This window comes from Muscardinus avellanarius (assembly GCF_963383645.1).
Source record: "Muscardinus avellanarius genome assembly, chromosome: X".
NCBI lineage: Eukaryota > Metazoa > Chordata > Mammalia > Rodentia > Gliridae > Muscardinus > Muscardinus avellanarius.
The window spans coordinates 119,290,336-119,315,417 of NC_137792.1; the positions used below are offsets into that span (position 1 = coordinate 119,290,336).

Below are 25,082 nucleotides of genomic sequence, written 5' to 3' on the forward strand. Positions count from 1 at the left end.
GTAAATGAGGAGAGAAATGTGACCACATACAATAATTAGGAACATGATGATTTAATTTTTGAGTTGAGTATACTCCCTGTGCCTTTATAAATAACCATCAACAGTCATTTTTCATTATATTACAAGGCTAGAAAAGTGAGTGTACTTTTATATGTTTTAGTTTATATTTTAATTTTATGTTCTAAAAGTTTAGTTTTCTCCAGACATAAACTTTTCATGGACAATTTATTTCCCACGTACAGCTATCTTTGCAATTCTTCCTGAATAATTATCAGTGTGAAAGAATAACAGAAAAGTATTTACTACTTGGTCTCAGAAAGATTCTATGCTGCTCAGCAGGGGATTTTTTTAATTCTAGAAATTTTATTTTTATATACTTTTATTGGTGCATCATAGTCTCATATCCAAATGTAGTTCAGAATGATAATGATGTTTTCTAAAAGAACAAGTGCACAACACCATCAATATTCAAACAATCATTATTCCATTGATATTTTATTCTGTATCTCAAAGTATTGGCTCTAAGTGCAATTTATATTTTCTCAGGCTGTAAAATGAGCAATGCAGTATCTGCACCTGAATATTTGAAGTAGTCAGAAATGACAATTTTATTTCCATATTCCTCTCCCCACATACAGCATGTGGGGATACATGCATACACATTCTCACAAGTGCATGCACACACACCATTTCTTTAGTTACAGGCTCACTCCAGGAGGTTTGTCTCTTTCTAATTAGATACACATAATCCATTCAGCCCATTTGTGAAGTTCACAAGTTGATCCCCTCTTGCTTTTTCTCTTGCCTTCACTGTCTTCAAGCAGACAATGAAAACAAAGATACAGTAGAACTCATTTTCTCATTATTGATTTCATGCACCAGCTGCCAGCTGTTTTAGCTTGTTCGTTTATATAACCCTCTGGGCAACTTTTAAAAAGTACTTTTCTTTGACCATCTGCTAAATACGATTGGTTTAATAATTAAAGACTTACCATCTCCTTTCAAAGAAGCATAAATGTTGCTATTGCAGCTGAGATATCAACAATTTGGATCCAAATAGAGAGACAGGTTTGATTCCATTCATCAGTATCAAACACATTGGGACACTAGTACTTCCTGCTTTATTCTTTTCTTTCCCAAATAGTTTATGCTAATGGAAAAGTTATTGAAAATTTACAACTTGATTTTCTGTTTATGATCTAATTATTTCCCCTCTCGTCCTTTGCTTCCAGTTATTAAAGACTGAAACTAAGCCTGAGAACTGCTCATTTTTATACATACATAAATACTTTTTGGACATATAATCAGGAAGGCGCTTCAGTCACTCATAAGACCACCCATCATAATGAATGCAGATATATTTCCAGGGAGAGTCAAACTCGTGGTATCCACTGTGGCAGCACTGTTTACAAGTCAGCAACCCACCATCTGTCTTTTTTTTTTTTTTAGTTGAAGGCTAGCTCATGCACACACAGAATCAGGGAATAAACATTCTGCTCAGACTTTTATACTGAAATGTTGCTACAGTTGACATGCTTGGCCATTAGGCTTATGAATGGTGCTATTTCTTTTCTTTTGACTTCCCATGATTGACCTACACTTTGCAATACTGACTCAGGATGTGTATATTTTCGATTCTGAGTAGTAGAATTATGTTTAGTGGATGAGGAGGAAAAGACATCAAACCATTTTTGTTTGTCACATCATCAGAGTTTATTGCGTGTGAAGATGGATCCAAGCTCAGTATGAACTCTTCCTTTAAGGCTCTGATTAGCCTTACTTAAAAATTACAAGGAATTGTTTGCATAGTAAGAATGTTCTTTGGAAATGCTTGCTTATAAAATAATTTACCCTTTGTTTCTAGTGACCCTTGGAAGTGGTCTGTAAAAATCACTGTAATATAAGGTAAAAAAGTATAATTCATTTTTTAAATGCAGGAACATTTAACACTGCATTTAACACTATTAACACCGCAGGGACATAAGATGTGGCACTTGAGCTGAGATTATAGAGACTATTAGAAAATTTGGGGGAAGAAAAGTATGGGATTACAAATAGTGGTGAAGATAGACTTAAGGATTGCCCTCTTTGCCTTCATTTACCCTTTTTCAAATTTTCTCCTGTCCTCTCTGTTTCCTTCCATCAGACCTCACTCCTGGGCTTTTCCCCTGATGGCTTTTGTTACAGATTATAATTTGGGCAAACTCAAGTGTAGTGTATTATTTATTATTTGCGGAATACCAGCATTTCCATATATAAAACATCTGATTAGAAATAATTCTGTTTCAGCCAAGTTATAAGATAGAAAAAATTTTTTTTTTTGTGGTACTGGGGTTCCTGGAAGCCCTTCTACCTCTGGGCTACACTCCCAGACCTATTTTTTATATTTTTATTTGGAAACAGGGTCTGTTAAGCCAGCACACGTGGCTGGCTTTCAAACCTGCGTGGTCCTCCTGTCTTTGCCCCCCAAGAGCGGGGATTACAAGCGTGCGCCACCATTCCCGGCGAAAAATTTGTTTTGAAGACCTCTCTCTAGCTAGAGTTCTTTGCATATGTGTTTCTTCCAGTTCCTCAGCTGCTTAAATGGGCCTGTCATTTTTTAGTTCATAGTACTGTTCACAGTAGATTTAGTGGAGACAGAGATTTTTTTTCTAAATTACCCCCCTTTCAGCTTGTTTTACACACATATACACATATGCATGTGCACACACACACACACAGACACACACACACTCAAACTTGATAGCAGTTACAAAGTTGTGGCAAGGCCTCTCCTGCCCTGTGCTGACTAGTCATTCTCTTCTTTCTACCCTCTTGTTATTTTAGTGGCAAATGAAACCAAAAAGATTCTACTTGAGAATCTCAGCCAGAAGGAATGCTCAGTGACAAGACTGAATAAGTAGCTAGGGCAAACCCCCCTTTGAGCTCCCCTTTTTTTGCCCAGTGATTTTAATTTATGTTTTGATATTAATTTTTAGCATTTTATTGGTACAATATGACTATACATGGTAGTGAGATTCAAATGGATCCATTCACATATGCAAACAATGTGCCCTCGTGTCCTTCCCTCTTAATACCACCATGTTACCAGCTTCCTCCCTCTTTCTACATGTTAGTGAGGTAATGATACAGTCCCATATGTACATAATATTATGTCGTCTGCTTTCTTATTCGTGTTCTCTTTACCCCCTCCCACTTCTACTTCCCCTCCTCCCTCCCACTTATTCTACTGGTCTCATACTTTATTAGTCTGAGATTACTTTTGTTTCCTATATTTTTCTCTAGCATCCACATATGAAACAATACATATGACCCTTGACTTTTTGGGGGGTACTAGAGATGGAACCCAGTGGCCTCCTACTTCCAAGTTATACCCAAGACCTATTTTTTAATATTTGATTTGGAAACAGGGTCTCACTAAGCTGTTGAGAGCCTCACTAAGTAGCTGAGGCTGGCCTCTAACCTGTGTGATCCTCCTGTCTCAGCCTCCTACACAAGAGGATTACAAGCATGCACCACCATGCCTGACTGACCCTTGACTTTTTGAGACTGGATGATTTCTCTTAGCATTATATTCTCCAATTCCATCCATTTTTCTGAGTATGACATAATTTTGTTCTTTATACCTAAGTAAAATTCTATTGTGTGTATATATACTATATTTTTGTTATCCATCTGTTTATGAACACCTACATTGTTCCATAATTTGGCTAGTGTGACTTGTCCTGCTGTGAACATGGATATGCATGCATCGCTGTACTATTCTCACTTTAATTTTGTTTTTTGAAGTATACTGAGGATCTGAAAGGAGCAGTCTTACAAGTGAATGCTGTTTCTAGAGGAAAACAGTTTTCACTACCCTATATTTGACATAGGCTAGCAATGATTTTATTAATGGAGTTTGCGGGGGACCTTAAGTTCCTTGGAAATTAAGCTAGGCCTGCACTATAAAAGTGATATATGGAACATGAGGATAAAATTTTATACATATACACAAACACACATATTTAAGTACATGGATTAAAATAGACTTCAGTTACTATCACTTTTTCATTTGTTTTCCATTTCTTCCCAAGAAAGTAAGTAAACGTTTGTGAAATCTATAATATTTAAGGGAAAGCTATTCCTTTAACCTTTATAGTGTCAGTACAATAATTGCTTTAACTCTTTTATTAATAGTTTCATGATGATAGTATGTCACTCTTCCAGTGGCTTCCAGCCAGTGTACATTTGTTTTGATCTGAGATTATCTCCTATCCTTTCCCAAGAGGGGATTAAATCTCTTTATCTCTTTGGCAAAGCGAAATTTTCACAAGTCATAGCTAGATGATTTTCCCTACTAAATTTAAGTGAAGATATATAGGTAGTAAATCGCTTATTTAAAACGTCTACCTTAATGGCATTAAATTAATGTTAATATTTAGCAGTATTTTAATATTTATTTTAGGGGATGATTCAGAATATGCACTCTTTGTTGCTAAGCATATTTTGAGTTATGGTTTTGATTATTATTCTGAGGGGCCCTTGAGATCCCATCATTATATGAACATGGTTGAATAAAAACACATAGAAAACCTGAAATAAACTTTCAGAAAAGAAAGGACACCTTGTTGTTTTTCTGCCCCATCTGGCAACCTGTTAAAGCTTAAAAAATCCTTTAAAGTACACCTGCTTTTTAAGCAACAGGCATTATGTAATATGCTTAATTTTGCATAATTTTGTTTTGTGTGTAGACCTACTCAATGCTTATCTTATTCGTTTTAATTAAAGTGATTAAGGTTGTCATAGGTAAATTACAAATATGACTTACTAGCATAAGTTGTAAAAATATAGTTCATATTTGAGAATAGTGGTTAATGGGATATTAATATTCTTAGTTTACACATGCTATTTGCTGCTCAGTAATTTCTTATTAGATTCCAGAGTTTTAAAAAATCCTCAGGAGTGTTTATGATATTTTATTATAGGAATTACTTTTCAAGAGATTTACTGGTGTTTTAGTATACCTAATCATAGCAAGAGTATCATTTTTTCTGTTAATACTTTATCTCTCCTTAAAATATGATCATTTCATAAATCAGGAAAATGTTTAAGGATATTGACAAACTGGCCAGATATGTAAATTTAATTGTTGCTTCTAAGATTCTATAATTTTTTGCAAATTGACAAGATTTAGTGAAATTGTTGATTCAAAAGGCCCAGACATGTAGATGTAAAGCTATAAACTATGTCATGTGTGGTGGTGCATGCCTATAATCCTAGGAATTTGTCAGGCTGAAGCAAGTTTGAGACCAGGCTGGGCAACTTAGTAAGACACTGTCTCCAAAATAAAATTTAAAGTGGGGGAAAGGGTCTAGGGATATAGCTTAGTGGTAGAGTTCTGAATTAGTGTGTGCGAGGCCCTTATCTCCCACACTGAATGTAGGAATAAAAGGACTAAATAAATAGGACAGATACATTGGCACACACCTATAATCCCAATGTTTGGGAGGCTGAGACATGTTTGAGGCCAGCCACAGTAATTTAGCAAGAACCTATTTTAAAATAAAAGGAAATGGGGAGTAGCTAAAAGGTAAAATGCTCCTGGGTTCCACCCCAGTACCAGAAAAATATATATAAACTTAAATTACTTTCCTATTTTGTAAAATATTTTGGCATGATAATACAACTTGTGTTCAACTTATACTATTTAACAGAATGATGAATATTTTGAATGAAAATTCAGTTGAGCAGAAGAAAACAGTATAACATATATCTCTTTATCCTCTCTATATTTAATTAAGTGTGGCAGACACAGCAGGATTTATTTTAGACATTTTAAAATTAATAATTTATTCCAGGCTCAATGACATGAAATTGTAACCCCAGTATTCAGGAAGCTAAGACAGGAAGATTATAGGTTCCAGGCCAGCCTCAGCAACATAGTGAGACCCTGTTCCAAAGTATAAAATAAAATATGGCCCAGAGGTATAGACTGGAGATAGAACACCTCTCAGTTCAAGCCATAGTAACACACACACACACACACACACACACACACACACACACAACAATTTAGAAACTATTTTCATTTTAAATTTCAAAATAAGTAAATCAGGTTAACAGGTTATCTTGATGGTTACAATTTAATAATTTAGAAAGAGTAAAATATCTGACTCACATTAGTATATCTCCTTAATATTTATTAATGATTATACTTATAGCAAATAACAATCAAATTATGTTAAAAAGATCCTTGAATTTTCACTCAGGAAATAATTATTGCTTACTTCACAAGTGTTAGGCTTCAGAATAATGCTAGATACTATTAAAATAAATATTCAAATAAAAACCATTTGGTAATATTGCATAAAAGTTACAGTCGAGGGCAAAGATGCATATAGAGTTTAGAATCTAGAATTTCAGTTACATAGTGAAGAGTAAATTTAGAGCAAAAGCAGAAATATTTTTATGGCACTCATTTTCACAATATAAATTATGAAAATATACATAGAAGCAGAACGGAGAGAAAAAGCATAAATGTCTTTACGGCATTAATTTTGATAATATAAAGTATTGAAATGCACATATAAACAGATGACAGAAAAAGCAATATGCCCCAAAACTCAACAAAAACAAACAAAAATGAACCTAAATATAAAAATCATGAATTTCACCCAAAACCATTAAAATAAATTAAATCCATGGTGATAAACTAACAAAACAAAAATTTAAAACAGGTATTTTTTAATATTTACAGAAGATACCTAGATATAACTTGGGGCAAGTGGTTTACAAATGACAGGACAATTTGAATTCTATGACATTCTCCCATTTCATTTTCATAATTGTCTTAAGTAAAGAGAAAACATACACTTACATATTTTCTTAGACACTTAATCTCTCCCTTTTCTGGAGCCAGAGTAAAAATATTTACTTATTTCAACATGTTATGAAGTTACTGAACTTGGAATGACAGTAGTTTTACAGTGTTATGGATTTGCCAGTTGCTAAATAGGTGACATATATTACTTATAGCAGTAGACCTTGCTTTTAATTGTGATAATACCTGTATTCTAGAAATCATGATCATATAGGAAGGCAGTTTTTTGGTACTTAGTGAAAAACCCATTGGTGAGGGAGATCTCATCAGCTAGAAATTTAGTGTTTCAATTCTGTGTTTTCTGGTACTTTAGCTATTTCAAATATTGAAAAACAAAGCTGGAATCTAATTTGTGACGTCGATTAATTTTCAGCGCTAAGGAAAACTGGTTTTAGAGATTAATTATTGGACAAGAAATTGAGATATTTAGAATTTTTCCTATTAGTAGCCTATTTCCTTGAAATAAAATTGTATAAATATCTATGTATCTATTTATTTATATAACATGGTTAGATTTTACATTTAACAACATCAACTAATTTAGGGTTTTAGTATCAAATGCTTTATTTGTAGTCAGCTTTGCATAACTTTTTAAGATAGTAATCAGAGAAGAAGAATCAACTTTAGGCTTTTGTATTCTTTTTTCGGTGTTCTTCGTGCTTCAGATGAATTGCAAAACCATTTTCTTCCTCATTGATCATCCTTCCTACAACTCCATTTCTTTAAAAAATTCTCAGAAAAAATATATTTTATTGAAATATATGGCTAACATTGAAATATTTGAATCATGCAAATGTACTCTTAATATTGTCATATGACAACATGGTGATATAAATTTCATATTGCTATATTTGAGCAGTTTTCAAAAGTATGTGACAACTGAATTTCAAAAGTTTGCTATGAAGACATTTTGTTCTTTCCATTCATTAGTTTCTGTTTTCATTTTATCAAGTATTTCATAAAAATTTTACTTAAAAATTTAATGACAACTACTTGTAACATTGCATTTTCCTATGAAATGTAGTTGGGAAAAATCATGTTAAGTATTATCATTATATTTTGTTGGGAGGAGCGCATATATATTTGTATGCAGTTTTGCATTCTGTATACATACTATGTCCAGCAGATGAAATGTTTGAACTCCAGTAGAATTTGGAGGAAACAAAAACAAAGGTATTTAATTAGCAGGCTTATACAATTAAAAATAATTTTAGTTCACATTAAAAAAAATTATGCTTGTGCTTCTGCCTATAATTTTTTGTTTTACCATTCAGAGATTATTAAAATAGTGCCAGAGTTTCTTTTCTATTAAAAGCATCTAGAGAAAATGGTGCTTTTGAAAGAAAGTCAAGGCTTTGAACACCTTTGAGACTTTTTTCTCTCATCCCATAAATGCTCTGTAATTTGTGTGTGAAGAATTTAAGAACTGCCTGCCTATTTTGTGTGACACTTCTATTGATTTTTTTTCATTTTTGTTTGCTGCAATTGTAATGGGTAAATGGTGAGTGTGAGGTAATAAGGACATGCTATTTGTGAGCATGGTAAAAATGTATTGTTTTCTACTACGAATGCACTTTCAGAAATAACTGGGTGGTCTTTCACTGCCACTTGATGTGATTTTTAGGGGAAGGCATTCACAGATACAAAGACATTCTTCAAGATGTGATCACTATAAGACCAGGAGCCTTACAAATAAGCAGAGTAAAAGACTAAGAATCTCATATTGGATTGCTACAATGGGGAAGAAGGAAAAAAGGAAGGCCTAGTTTCCTTGGAGAGATGAGGAGGCAGTGTGAAATCCCTTGATTTTCAGTGTGAAGACAGCTATACATTATACTGCAGGGAAGAGAAAGAATGCAATACTAAGAAGCAGTTCTATAGAAGGAGTGACTATAGAGATATTAGAAGCATGATGTGATGGGTAGGAAAGGCCTATAACCCATTCTGGGGACAATCCAATAATTTTCATTAGCAATTTATTTTCACATAACAGGGAAGTTTTCTTTTTGCTTCCTCATTGTTTTTTTTTGTATTTTTTTATTTTTTAAAAAAAGTTTTGTTGAACGAAGCGATAGTGTTTTCTCCATAACCCTATGATTTTTTTTTTTTTTTTGCTGATGAACCTCTAGGAAAAAATACATGCTTGGTGATGTTTTAGACTTGAAGGACCATGCACAATGCTTGAAAAAGAGATGCTTGTGCATTAATTGAGAAAGCGGTCATGGGAGTTACCTCTAGTGATTGAGAAAGTGAAAAGCGTAACTACACAAAAAGCAATAATAGTGCAGGAAGGTTCTAAAAAGGAGAAAAAACCTACTACTGACTTAATCAGAATAGCCAAAAGGAAATTGCCAATAGATTTCATAAATATTCAATTAGTGTTACTCATAATCTTTGACGTGAATTTAATGAAGAGGCTTATATTTGAATAAGCTGCCTGGATACCCATAGTCTATGAGAAATTTTATTTGGAGACTTGTTTGTGGGCTTGTTTGATTTTGCTAAAACAAGAAAGTTGACACCTAAAATAAAAAACAGTGCCTATCTGCTTATTCTCAGAAAAAGGCAATTATTCCTGAATTTATTTGGGATCAAGAGATAAAGGTAAAAACTTAGGCAATTAATAAAGATGATGTGGAACACTTTTGAGACGACCGAAAACTAAATATACAAGTGGAGGAAAGAATATAATACTCCTTGAGGAAAGATATTTCAGTTGGAGGCAATCTTCTATATTCAAAACTTATGGCACTACAATGAGGTAAAAGGTATAACAATCGAAGAAGGTTACAAAATGCAAACTGTTCCTAAAGATTTTAATAGTGTTTATCAATATTTTGGGAACAATTAACATAAAGAAGAAATAACTATTACTTTTTAGGTGGCATTTAAAAGGCAATATTTTATTACATTGAAAACTTGAGAAAAGACTTCAGATAAATAAGCTTTTCTCCTGATAGTTCCATATGAAATCAATATTATCACCCCAAAAAATTATTAGCAAAAACATGCCTTCTAAAGACTCTCTTACTGTTTTTTAATGTTCGATGTAATCTTGTTTTCTAGATGGTGTTTAATAGGTTCCATTGCTTTTAAGCCTAGTGAGAGAGAGAAGCTTATGACAGTACTCTTAACACAAAGTGCTAGCTGAGCAGTGAGGAAGGAAAGAGAATTTGCCTTATGTTTTACAAATGATAAAAAATAATGTGATCAGGATTAATATTAGGATTAGTGCATTTGACCTGTTTTTACTTTTATAAAGGAATACACTAACCTGGGTGTGGTATCACGAGCGTGTAACGCCAGTACTTGTGAGGCTGAGGCAGGAAGATTGCAGGTGTGAGCCTCAGCAACATAGTGAAGCCTTTTGAAAATAAGTGAGACCCTGTTTCAAAAACAAAAAAAAAAAAATTGGGGTGGAAATATAGATTGGAGGTAGAATGCCTCGGGTTCAATTCCAAGTAATACACACACACACAAACACGCACAATCACAGAAGTGCCAAGGAACAGAAAGTTTCACAGTCCTTTTAAATGTTTATTATGACAACTTTTCCACTACACGGTAATTGTGTGATTGTATACATGGTTTTTAGCTAGACACTCCAAGGAGGCATTTATTAGGTGTGGGTCTTCCTTTTTGTTGTGTTTCAAATGATAGAGTAAATACACACTTATGGGGTAAGGTAATATTCAACATTCTAATAAAGAGATGAAAACATACAGATTATTACGTCCTTTTACTTTCCTCTAAGGAAGATAAAATTGGTTGGAAGGCCGTGGTATGAGTACTGGTGTGTCTTCTTCTATGTCACTATTAGGCAAATGGTCTCAATTATTCCCTATATTTATAGGCATTTTCCAATTGGGAAATTAAAGGTAAAATTAAATGCCTGGAGGAGAAATGAAAATAATAGTGGTTTTCTTAATAAATGACTGAACTTTATCTGCATATAACAAAGACTTAAAAACCTACAGGATATATGGCGAGATTATAACGTTCATATAACCCTATTTAGAATATTATGTTTAGTTCTGGTTACCACATTTCTTTTAAAAAGTGTAGCATTTGAAAAGATAAATTAGATATATCATAATCATACAGCTCAATGGAGTAGAAGATGGTAGAGGCATTCATGCACACATCACTCACTTGGCCCTTTCCCATTTCCCATCCGATTTCCTCCCCCTCCCTCCTTCTCATGATTGGCTTACTGATTGACTTATATGTTTGTAAATGTACATCATATACATTAGAGAATTTTTTTTCTTTCAAGATCCAAACCAAATGTCACCTCCTCCATAATGCCTTCATTTACCACTCCAGGTAAAAGTGATACTTTCATTTTTTAATTTTTTGTGGTACTGCAGATTTAACCCCAGGGCATTCTACCACTGAGCTGTACTTTCAGTCTTATTTAATATTTTGTTTTGAAACAGGGCCTTGCTAAATTACCGTGTACTAATCTTGAACCTATGATCTATCTCTCTGAGCCTCCTGAGTACTGGGATTATAGGAGTGTGTGACCATGCCCAGCTAATCTTCGGAATTCATATAGCCTGTAGGTTCTAGCTCTCAGATTCAACATCTATTGACTAATTGTGTGTCTACTGTATGCCAAGAAATCATGTGTTGCTTATCACTAACAGACTTTCAGTGTGAAAAAATGTGACTATTACTTCTTTTTTATGATTAGAATATTCTCGATGTCAGGGACTGTGGTTTAAGATATTTGTATTCTCTGTGGACCATAGCACGTAGCTTTTTGTACTTAGCTGATGATCAGTAAGTCTTTGTAGAATAAATATTGAATTAAGAAGCTGCTATGATAGGGTGAGGCTGTAAATGTGGTCTCAATAGGATCCTGTTCAAACTGTTATATACCAATTATAAGCATGTTTGAAGAGCTTTCTTCAATTCTTAATGAAGCTGATTCTTTGTGTATTGTAAAAGAAACAAAATATATCAAGGAAAATATATCAAGACAAAATCATAACTCAGTCACATTCAGATAAATAACATTAGCAGTAAGTGGAGGAAAACAGAATCAAATTTAACACCCTTCACTCTCACTTTCTACATATATAAAAATGGAGCAATGATTGAAATCCATTTATGCACACAACATAGTTGTGCAGAGGAAATATTCTGTTAACTTTAAAACCATATAATAATACAATGCCGTTATTGTATAATGTGAGATTTCAAAACTGTAAAGAAGCTATATCTAGTATTTTAAAAGGTAATCACTTGTATTTTTTTATTTTTTGGTGGTACTGGGGTTCCTGGAAGCCCTTCTACCTCTGGGCTACACTCCCAGACCTATATTTTACATTTTTATTTGGAAGCAGGGTCTCCTAAGCCAGTGTGCGCGGCTGGCTTCGAACCTGCGCGATTCTCCTGTCTCTGCCTCCCAAGCGCGGGGATTACAAGCGTGCCCACCACGCCCGACATCACTTGTAATTCTAAGTATCTGCCTCTGCTTTCTTAAATGGTAAGGCATATACTTGTGTTCTTAAATAGCAGCATGGTCCTGGTCAAGGATTTATCAGATCATGTATTTAAGGAATTTACCAGACTTTCAAAACAGTCATCCTCCTTATTCCCACTCTGCTCCCCAATAACACATTAAGAGCATGTCTAGGCCTAGATTCCTTTGCTCTGACCCTGCTTGATTGTCTTCATCTAAACTAGACTAAACTAGATAGGATTACTAGAATGATCAGTTGGCAAATGAACTAATTTTCTTAGAAACAGCTTAAATAAGTTCTGCTTACAGAACTGTCAGCTTTTCTCATCTCATTTAAGCCTCATTAAACAAAGAAAGTAAATGTTAGAAAAAGTAAAGGTATAATTAAAATAAATTTAGAATCAGTTTTATCTCCATGAATAAGTAATCTAAATTTTTACCCATCAATAATTCAGTATATTTTTATGCCATTCAAATAAGTTTCAGCTCATAATGTTTCTGACAAACTTTGGTTATTCAGAGAATGTTTATTCAGATGCTAAAATACCATGGTTATACTTATAAAAATTATATACCATAATCAATAATTTAAATCATTGTTGCAGAGTAGAAATAGATTCTTAAGATGTTTTGTTTCTACAGCATGACTTTAAATCAATTTAAAATTTTAAAGTATCCCTTCATGTGGCCAATACAAGTTACATTTGAGAAATACTTATTGATGACTCTTACATGCCAGCATCTATGTGAGGTGCTGAAGAGAGCGGACACAAATCTAATTTGTTTTCTCATGGAGATTATGTTTTCAAGTAAGTAAAATAATTACATATTGTAATAACTATTACAAAGAAAAAAACATTTTAATTCCCATTTCAGCATTTCAAATTGACATCCAGTTCTTGACATTGGACCATAGTATTTATGAAGTAGGCCAAATTTATATCACCTCAGTGTGATCACAGTATTAATCCGAAAGCAGATAACAGCATAATTAATCTCAAGGTTTGAAGTGCTGTAATATATCACACACACACACACACACACACACACACACATACATATACACACACACACACACACACACAGAGAGAGAGAGAGAGAGAGAGAGAGAGACAGACAGACAGACAGACAGACAGACAGACAGACACAGACAGACAGACAGACAGACAGACAGAGAGGAGGGAGGGAGAGAGCATTTCCTCAGGGTATTCTGCAAGTCATTCTGACCATACAATAGAAAGACATTATCATTAACTGCACGCCTAACAGAACTAGAGTAACACTGTTGGGAAAATCATCACTTATAATGGCTGATTTGAGCCCCCATACAAATCAAAGTACAAAAGTCAGTGGTTTATTGATGATGTGTTCAGTGAAACCTATAAGCAGATCACAGGGCTGCAAAGATAAAAATCATCGGAACAAATGTGGACAAAGATGCCATAGCATTAAGTGATGTAATGTTTATGAAGGTTTGGGGGGAATTTTAACAGTTAAAGCTTTACTTTATACCATTTAAATGATTTAAGGTAGTTTATCTACTCATAAAAGTTCATGTACATGACTGATATTTATTGAGTTGGAATATGTAGAAAAATGTTATTAAAAAGACTATCTAGAATGCATTGTTAGTAACCACTAAATGTACTTAACTGGCTTCATCTTTAGTGGGACATATTTTGTACACATACTGGAATAGCCATTGTTGTATTATAAGAAGACAAAGTTACTTTAATTATTATGATTACCTTGAAAAAGACATTGGAATCTATGAGTTATAATCCTATTTCTGAGATTCTTTGTGATTGTAAGACATATTAGAAATATTGAAACTGCTGAGCTTCTTCAGACTAGACTGACAAATTTGTGTTTATATAAAGGATCATCTGTCAGAGACAACTGACATAGAGTCTTGTATTGTTTGAGTTAAATACTGTGTATATGTGTGTGTGTATCCTAACACCCATCTCCTACAAATTAATTTTAAAATGTCATAGGCTTCTTACTACCCAATCCCATATTCAAATTTTTCCCTTTTTTATACTTTGACTTCAAATCTGAATGATTTTTATATTTTTATTAGTGCATTGAAAAATCTTATGCACCAAAAATTGTCAGAAAAAGATATACATTAAATATAATCAATAGTTTTGTTATTCTAAAACAGGTAAAGGGAAAAATCTGGAAGGTGGAAAATGGTCAGTTTTCATTGTTTGGGCCTTGATTCAGAACAGAGTGTCTTTAGAGACTTAGCTGACCGCAAGTTTGTTTGGATATCTTCTAGAAACTTAAGCCAAAAATAGACAAGCCATTGTTTTTATACTTTAAAAATAAAAAAAAATATTTAATTTTTTCTTTTAACATACATGATTGCCAAAGAATTTTCAGTATTTCAATGAGGTTAAATAGCTTTAAACTTACTGCCATTGAACAAAAGTTGACATAAAATAATCAGTAAACATGAAGAAATCCCCTATAAAAGCTTCAATGGTAGAAATAAAGCAATTAATATGATTTGGTCCTGTCTCCCAAGATAACCAACACATATTTACTGGAAATTTATCTTCTACCTAGGATTTCCTGTAGGTATGGAGAAGCATTGCTTGACATATGCTCATTTTTTAACATTTGTCTTCAAATCAGCATTTTGTTTATTGTATTAGACCAGAAAAACAAATAGCACAACTTATAAGGATCTTATCCATGTAAAGAAGTCTAATTAGTCTCCTCTAAAATGGTATAATTGGTACATATTGTTCATATGGACAATATAAACAGCTAACTCCCACTTTAAAGCATGGGAAATATTTGTATTGATTTCTTAGAATTTTAAATATATGAATATTACTCTGATCAAGTGATACGGTTTCTGTGAGTTTAATTATTATTTGCTTTCTATTTTTTGGTACTAGGGGTATTCTGCCTCTGATCCATACACCCAGACCAATTTAATTTTGAGACAGAGTCTACCTAACTTGCTGAGGGGCTTGCTAAGTTGTTGAGGCTGGCTTTAAACCTGTAATCCTCCTGTTCTGCCTCTCAAATACTGGGATTCAGGTGTGTGCAGTCATGCTCAGCTATTTTTTATGGAATCAATTTTCATCTGAAATAACTTGCTTTTGGTATTTTTTTACATATAAGGGTGTCAACTTCAAGGACCAAGACTTGTCTATCCTCATTACAAGGAGTGCATACAACTTTTTTTATGTACATTAATGGTGTAGTGCTTTGACTTTCCCCATTCAATAGTATAAATACAAGGAGGTTTCCAGAGATCCCACGCTAATATGGAAAAATCAACTAATATTTGTGTAAATTACACACTAAAAATTTACATAGTGGTAATAAAACACAAATTTCTACTGGGGCAAGAAAGCTAGCATACATTATTTAAGAGAGCCAGATATAAGTTCATGAGAATTTGTGGGATATTTAGGGAACGCCTGAGCATTTGTCTATGGGTCTTCTCTAATTCACCTATTTGTGTCCAGCAAATAAGTATATGGATCTTTTATGAATAGCCTTTCCTTTGGTTTTTAAATAAGAGAAGGTTGAAATTCATATTTTATGTAGAATTTCCAGATTTTTTAAACTCTGGGTAGTCCCAACAACATATTTGACACTCCTAGTTTGCCATAGTAGAGCCTCTGCTTTAAGAGTAGTATAGTTCAGAAAGAGCACTGGCCTAGGTATCAATAGAGCCCCCTCCTACTATCTAAGTGCATATGTAATGTCTCTTCACCTTATTATGTCCCCATGAGAATAAAACAGATACAGCTGTTTTTGGAAGCCTTCAAAAATTGGTTCTGTAATATCCAGTATAGGAAGCAAAGTAACTTTAGAGCAGTAGCTGGGAATTAGGTGTCAGTATTCTTATATTTAACTTATTTTGAGACCTCAGTCAAATAGTTGAGCATCTCAGGTACTAATTTCCTCATCTGTTAAATGGTAGTGTCAGTGGGGAGTCACCAAAAGTAATTCAGACACTCCCAATATATCACATAGCTTAAAAAAGAGCTGCTCAATTGAAGGTGTGGAAAGAAATGTGTCTCCTTTGTTTTCCTTCTATTATCCACCTCCACTTTTGCTAAACTTCTTTAGAATCCAGTTTGAAATCCTTTGGTGTAGGTAATCTCAAAGTTTGCCTTTTTTATTTTTTGCTCTGTCAATTGTGGGAATTCTACTTCTGAATGACACCCCAAGAGCTATATGTATTTTGAATCAGTGTCCTGCTAAATTGCTGAGGTTAGACTTGAACCTCCAATTCTCCTGTTAGCCTCCCAAGTACTGAGATAACAGGTGTTCACCACCATGCCTGCGTAACTGTAATTTTAAAATGCTCTGTTTAAGTACTTTCATGTGTTTGAAGAATTATTGAAAGGAGCATTCTATTTAGTTACCTTCACATCAGAACTTGGATATACTACATTATAGTTTAGAGTGAATTTTTAATTTTTCCTCAAAGGACTAATATATTTCAACTAATGAGTCTGGACTTTTTGTGGTACTGAGGGTGGAACCCAGGGGCTTTTCTACCTCCGGACTATACTTCCAGACCTATTTTCTATTTTATTTGGAAACAGGGTCTCACTAAGTTGCTGAGAGCCTCACTAAGTAGCTGAAGTTGGCTCGAACCTGTGTGATCCTCCTGTCTCAGCCTCCTAAGCCCTGGGATTACAAGTATGGCCCACCAAGCCTGGCATGAATCTGGATTTTTAACGGGACTATTTGTGGTATTTTATCCTCTATTGTCATGCATTTTATGCTTCTTCTTTATATTGGTAAATGTAACCCCAGGTCTAAGTTTAGGTTTCAATATAAGCATTCTGTATCTCCGAGTCTTCTATCAAATTGATTCAAATCAAATATGTGCACACTGAAATTCTATTACTGCCATTAATTTGTAGGTTTACAGTTGCCCAAAGAAGTTGGAATAATAATATTATAAAAATTTATCAGTGATACAAAATAAAGGAGATTTTGACTAATTTAAAATACAGCATCTCTTAATTATTAACTTCTTGGGTTAAAGCCAGCATAAAATCACCTTATACTCATATGTAGGGAAATGGTCTTTCTATGGTAAAATTATTCAATGTCTTACCGCAGTGCAAAAATGATGGATGGAGTTGGTCAGTTCTGAAGAGAGCCCATGGTACTTACCAGCATATATTGTAGAAACTTGGTTGATAGTAGAATATTGAGGAGAGTATCTAATGTATTTTTTTACTATACTTAACCCCATTTTGGTCATAGCTTCCTGAGAAAAAGGTCATATGTACATCCCAGACATAAGGATAAGTTTTACAAAGTTTCAGGCCCTCTGGTTAATTTAATAACTAGACTCAGAAGCAGAGAGGAACAGAAAATAAAAAACTTAAGTAGACAAAGTGATGTTTTAGGGAACGTGAAACACTCTAAGCCAATTCCAGGAAACTGAGGTGATTTTCCTCATATTATAGGCTATTTTATACTGAGTGGAAAACAGTAGAATCATGTACTCATTCAATAAAATTTCTCAAAATGTTGATTATTCAGCAAAGTTTAAGGAAATATTGAATGAATTAATTGACATCAAAATGGAACAAATTGCCAGGTGTGGTGGCACATGCTTGTAATCCCCGCGCTTGGGAGGCGGAGACAGGAGGATAGCGCAGACTCAAAACCAGCCTCGCTGGCTTAAGAGACCTTGTTTCCAAATAAAAAATATAAAATGGGTCTGGGAATGTAGCATGGAGGTAGAAGGGTTTCATCTCCAGTACCACCAAAAAAAGGAACAAATTCATAAACTTAGAAATCATTTTTAAAATTAGAATGCCCAAAACAAAGTACAATGAGTTCTCTGTATCTATGGATTCCCTATCCATGGATAGGGAAACATAGTGTGGATTGAAAATATTTGGGAAATTTTATATCCATACTGAACACATATTGACTTTTTCTTGTCATTATTTCTCAAACAGTACAGTGTGCAACTACTTGAATAGCATTTACATTGTACTAGGTATTGCAATTAATTTACACTTGATTTAAAATGTATGGGAGGCTGGGCGTGGTGGTGCACACTTGTAATCCCAGCATTCACTGAGGATCGTGGTTCGCCGACAGCCTCAACTACTTAGTGAGACCCTTTGCAACTCACTGAGACCCTGTTTCAAAAATAAAGAGACAAAAAGTAGGGCTGGGTGTATAGTTTGGAGGTAGAATGCCCCTGGGTTCCATCCCTACTACCGCAAAAAAAAAAAAAAGTATATGGGAGGTTATAAATACATTATATGCAAATATTGTACCATTTTATATAAGGGACTTAAGCATATACACATTTGTTATCCATAGGAAATTCTGGAACCAAGTCTTCATAGATACTGAGGGACAATCACATATATTTGTAATGTGCAAATTTTGAATTTCTAGTGTCACAGGTAGTTTTAAGAATCATTATGTATTTTCATATTAGATAAGAAAAATGAAAAATTTTATAATATCAAGAGAAAGTCTTAATTTTGTAAGAAAGTTATGGGTCTTTAATGAAAGGACAGTTAATGCATAGAATTTTATATATTTATTGGAAAGTTTTGACCAGAACATTCCAGAAGTCAGTAATTTTACAGTCTAAATTGAATTGTTATATCCCATGCCATAATAAATTCAAATAATTTTTATATTTTATGGGATTAGTATAATCATATACATATGATGGTCAAATGTATTCTGAGTTCAGAAAGTTTTATAAATAAGTAAAAACATGGGGCTATTTGTTAAATATCCAAGTATATTTACCAAATAAATATACTTCAAGTACAATTGCATATTAAAGCCTTCAAGTACAATTACATATTACTGAGATTTTTAAAGCAGTATGCATTATCATTTATTTGGAACTTCAAGGTATAATCCTATTTTAGAAAAGTGCCATCTCAGCTGGGTGTCTTGGTGAATGCCACTACACCTGACTTCCTGTAATCTCTGTACTTGGGAAGCTGAGACAGGTGGATCTCAGGTTTGAGACAGCCTCAGCCACTTAGGGAGGCTGTTTCAAAATGAAAAATGAAAAGGGCTGGAAGTATAACTCAGAGGCAGAATTTCCTTGGTTTTGACCCTTTGCACCAAAATTTATTATCTCAATAAAATAAAAGAGAAATTGGATGAGTAAACTGTAAAGGAAAATCATATAGATCTGATAGTGAAGTGATAGCACATAAGATTAGGTGAACTAAGGTTCCTTTTCCCTTCCATCTCTCCCCAGCAACATCAAATAAATGTTTGCATTGGCTGTATATTTAGACACCTATCTACATACCTATTTTGAGTGAAAGATACTGGTGATTGAGCCCAGGGGGATTCTACCTAAAAGCTATAACCTCCAGCCCTATTTTGTTTTTAATTTGAAACAAGGTCTTGCTAGGTTGATGAGAGTCTCATTACTTGCTGAGGCTGTGCTCAAACATGTGATCCTCCTGTCTCAGCCTCACAAATACTAGGAATACAAACATGTGCCAGCACACCTGGCTTCTACAGATGTTTGAAGCAGGAAAGCAACTACTATTGAAAAGAAAATTTTATAAGTGACCAACAAAAAGCTTGAAAGGAAATACTTAACAAAGAAGGTCAATAGAAAAAAACGAGTGATGAACTAACCCCAAATGATCATAGTGGGCATTACAGGAGACCCTTCCCTTTTGCTACTAATAAATGCACTTAGCCTCAAAAATTCCACATTATTTTCCTTAGCATGTCAATTTGGATTTTGTTTATCTGCATCAAATGATTGGCGAACACTGGAAATTACTGCACTACTGGAAAGAATGGTTGTCTTGCTAACTAAGCTAACTCTGTAGGTTTATTAATGATCTCTTTTGTAATATTTAACTTATTTTGCGTGGATTTGTGGATGACTGTGTATGTGTGCATGCATGTGTGTATTTGTCTGTGTGTGAATGTAACCCTTGTGAGGAAGATGTAAGATAGTTCAGCATTGCTCCCAAAATAGGTATATAGTGAGCTGTGTGATTAATGGCTCCATGTTTTAGAAGTAGCACAACTTTGATATTGGCTTACTTTCATCATCCTGTTGGCCAAATAAAAAAATGAGAAAAAAATTAGAGGCTTATTTCCCCCCTCTAAAGCATTGGAATACCCAATGGGATGGGAAGGAAGGCTCTTGAGAGAAAAGAAAAAGACATAATATTGCTGAATCTTTTTTTTTTTTTCTTTTTGGAATCATTACGACCCGAGGCCATTTTCTTCAACAGAAATCTATAACCTTATTTCCTTGCCTTCATATAGAGAAAAGCCCTAAACCACATGACATTTCACATTATTCTTTGCTCAGTTGGGATTAGACCAGAAATGTAATAACATTATCCATATATTTAAAACACGATCTAATAGCAATTCAGAATTTCTTACCTTCTTTGTGCTCTTCCTTGCTGGTGTTTCATTGTGTGTAATCTATCTAAAATTTATGCAGAATTTAAGAAGATTTTTATGAAATATAATAAAGCCTTGATTAATTGGAAGCTAACTAACCAGAACTCTCAATTAACCAGTTATTTATTTTTTGCTACACTCTCCTTTTAGAAGGAAGAGGCAAATGACAAGAAAACAAGCTGTTAACAGGTATTTATGTATTTATTTTTTAAAAATCAACTTCCTGGGAATGTCCTGGAACCTGTACAGAGTCAGCCCAACTTCCATAATCTTGTTCTTAAACTATATTTGCTAAGGTAGGAAAGGGGAGCCCTTTACAATTTTTAGCAGCAATTGTTGAATCTTGCCTAATCCTTAGTAATAATAAGATAAATGAAATTGAAAGAGTTGATTAGAACTAGTCCATGAATTTAACGGTTCTATTTAATTGGGGTCTCCATAGTTTCACTCTTTCTAGTTTGCGATCATTTATATCTATTAGCTGGGAGCATTTCCTAGGACTAAACAGTGGGGATCATGCAGCCACTCCCTCCCTAGAAACTAAAGAAGAAGTTAGAGAAAATCTACAAGTTGGTGGGGACTGAGTAAGGGTCACTGGCCTAAAAACCATGACAACTATGTAAAATAATGGTGATATAAATCAAATGCCCACCTACCCCTTGGCTGTGTATAGTATGCTTAGGAAGGTACATTCACTTTTGCAGGGCAGCACAGGCTATTAAGTGTGCTATAGCAATCTTGCAAAAGAACCAGGCTGAGTTGTTCTAAGCATTAGGAACAGAAATATTTTGTATGTTTGCTAGTCACTCTAATATTGGAAATTTCTTTTCTTTTAATAATATATTTCAAAAGTATTTGGAAGTCTAATATGACTTACTCTTAAAGGTCCTAAAATAACTATGAAGATTTCAGTTAAATCACAGTTATTGGTAGCATATTCTAGGCTTCATATCTTTCATGTTGTTATGGAGTAAGAATGCATAGTGACTCTGGGGCAAGGGAGGAAGGCAACTCTGGTCCTCAAGAACATGTTAATATTGCCTGGCTCTAATGCCCTCCTCTTCTCTTTCATTCACCTTTCTCATGTTAAATCATCTTTTGGCAGTGTTTTTATTCCCTTCCTTTAGGGCTGCCCTTGATACAAGTTTTGTCCTTATTTTTCTACAAGAAAAATGTCATAGAGCTTTGAGGGAGATGGGGACCATACTATGTTATTAATCCTGAATTTTCATGATAGAAAATGAGAATTAACATCTGTATTGGCTATGATGGTGTTTCTAATATATGAAACATTTTTCTATATAAAAGATTAGTCTTAAATGCCATGCACACTATATAATACCCAAGTGTCCTGAAGCAGTGGATGTGCCTCCTTAAGTGCCAAACTTTGTATTCTACTGTGACATAATTATTACTGATTTTTTTTTACTAAAATGGATTGAGTTTTAAGTGTGGATATTGAAAGTGTTTCTTATTTTACATGGATGGAATTGAATTGAGGCATTGAGATTGGCTTTTATTTTTTTCTTGTAAAATGACATAAAAATTAATGTTGGCTTCTCTCTTAACTAAATGTAACGGTACTTATTACAGTACTTATTTATTTATGGATTATCAAAACATACATATATACACACACACACACACACACACATATATATATATATATAATACATTTTTACATTTACTGATATACAAGTAAAACTATGAAGTGTTTTTGAAATTATATGTTTTAAGTCACAGAAAATTACAAAGAAACCAGAAAAGTTGCAATTCTAAATGCCTGTGAAGTGGAGGTAAGCTTGGTAACCTAAATGAAAGTCTATAAGTAATAGGGAGTATTAGGGGCTGTGGTAAGCCCAAAAATATATATTTTTCCAAAGTTATTATGCCTCAACTGATTGCTACCATATGGGAATGTAAGCTCAGCATTGTTAAGGCCTTACTTTTTAAGAAATGGTAGGAATCTTAACTTTTATATAAAATTTTCCAATTCTTAAATATTGATACTAACTCAAGAAAAAAAAGGAAAATTGTATAGGACAATAAAACCCATCTGTAATCTGAATATACCCCTTGGGCTGTCCGTTTGTGACCTCTGCTGTAAATTGTAAATCCTCAGAGTAGTATAATAACAAAAAACAACACAAAACAAAATAAAACAAGACAAAATGCACAGTATTTTACTAATGCACCGAAAAGTCTTGGTAATGGAAAATCATGTAAACAGAATAAATAATAAGTGGAGTTCTTGTAAATAATGCTTCTGGTACTCAAAATAGATTTCCTTTATAGTGGTTTGAAAATTAAAATTATGAATTTTTTCCTTTTATGTTTATTAATGAAATGCTGTATAAAGCAGATCATTACTGCCATGTGCAAAAGAGAATACTTAAGCATAGTTCTGTAACACAATTAAAGTTTCTATTTAAAGCCTAATTTGTTTGGCTTTAATAGGAAGGAAGGCATGTGTATAGCATGTGTTGTTTTATATTTTAAACTGGCTTGCCTTTAAACAAAGTCCCAACTCCATCTAACGAATTTTCTTTATTTTTACAAATGGTTAACATACGAAATACAAGAAATGTAAATAGTTAACATAACAGGACTTCATTTGAGCTTTTGATATGCATTGGCAAAGATAAAACAAAAGTTGGTCATCTGAGATTTTATTGAGAGGTAACTATTTGACTGATCTGAGACTTTGCTTGTTTGTCTGTCTTGCCCTGGACCTTAGCACATAATCCCACTGTGCTACAATGCTTTTGACATCTGTATGGCCCTTTCATCACTGGCAATCCAAAAGCATATTTGTCTAAAAAGGAAACAATTAAATTCCAATCTCTCTAGAAAAAAAGGAAATAAAAAGGAAAAGAAAAACACCCCAGTGGCAAACTTGCTTTAAGGACTTCTATGATCTACACCATAAATTCTTAGTCAGGATAGTAACTTAACATTGTTATTTCTCATGAGAAACTTAAGAACTTTAAAAACAAGGGAAAACATTAAAAAAAAGAAAAAGAATATACAATCTCAAATCCTAAGTGAACTAGAAAAATTCAGTTGTTGACTATTCTATTTGAAGATTTAACACAGACACATCTGAAAGATGAGAAATTGTTGGAAAAAAATGATCAAAACACATGGAAATATGCAAAACAATTGAGGTTTACTTAAACTTGTAGAGATGGTGCTGCCCTTTTTAGATCATCAAATAATTTTGATTGTAAGTAGTTGTAAAAGAACAAAACTAGTTTGAGTATATGGATTAATTAAACTTGGTGACTACTATTTGACCACTATGGATATATAAATAGGCAATTTAAGATAAAGTTTTGATGGACCATTAGTCCTCTTTTGCCAGAACTTAATAATACTTAATATTTATCATTAAATTATCTGAACATGACACTACACAATAAGTGCTATTAGTAAGATCTTTGTCTTATACATGTTTCTAAGGCACAGAGAAGGGGATCAGTGACTTATCTAAGAAATGCCCAGCCTCCAATTGTCAGGACTAGCATTTGAATGAAGGCGTTTAGATTTCATATGCTTTGAACCCCTATAGCTTTGTATTTTATAATCTGTGAACTAAAATCAAATTAATTTCCAAAATACCTCGCTTAATATACATAAAAATATACCCACCTATACACACATATTTCTGACTTATTGAAAAATGGCATTTCTATTCAGAATCACTCTTGTCAATATTTGATAGTATAAAAATGAGCAAATTAATTACAAAATAGTACAAATAGAGCAGAAAATATTGAGGGGTACTTATAGAAAAAATAACCAGGTCTATATTTTGCTACATTTGATTCAGAACTCATTTTTTAAAAAGGCTGAATCAGCAGGATGTGATGGTTCATGCCTATAATCCCAGTGTGGCAGCACATACCTATAATCCTAGTTCTTTGGAGGCCAAAACAGGAGGATTGCGTGTTTGAGGATGGTCTCAGCAAGTAGTGATGCTCTCAACAACTTAGCAAGACTCTGTTTCCAAATAAAAAATAAAATCAGGCTGGGGTGGAGTTCGAAGTTAGAATGCATCTGGGTTCAATTCCTAGTAACAGAAACAAAACAAAACTTTGCATTAGTGCTATGATTAACAAAAATATACTTTCTATTCCATACTTCATCAGAGGTAACTACTATCTTGATACATATCATTGCTTTGAAAATCTTAAATTATATGTATATTTAGAGAAAGACAATATACCAACCATATTGATCTTTATGTTTTAAAATTGAACCTAAATTATATAATAATATATTATACTTTTTAAATTGTTTATCATTTTTGTTTTATAT

The 25,082-nt window shown here is 33.5% G+C and overlaps 1 protein-coding gene across 3 annotated transcripts in view; it reads left to right on the plus strand.

Annotated features, from left to right (window-relative positions):
* The window catches only part of DACH2 (dachshund family transcription factor 2), a gene marked incomplete at both ends in the record, with an annotated part of 512,202 nt that overhangs the window by 123,319 nt on the left and 363,801 nt on the right, over positions 1-25,082 (plus strand). For all 3 annotated transcript variants that reach the window (XM_080719413.1, XM_080719414.1, XM_080719415.1), the window contains one exon: positions 20,913-20,951. In XM_080719413.1, coding sequence (XP_080575539.1) covers positions 20,913-20,951 — 39 coding nt within the window. The remainder of the gene's footprint in view (positions 1-20,912; positions 20,952-25,082) is intronic.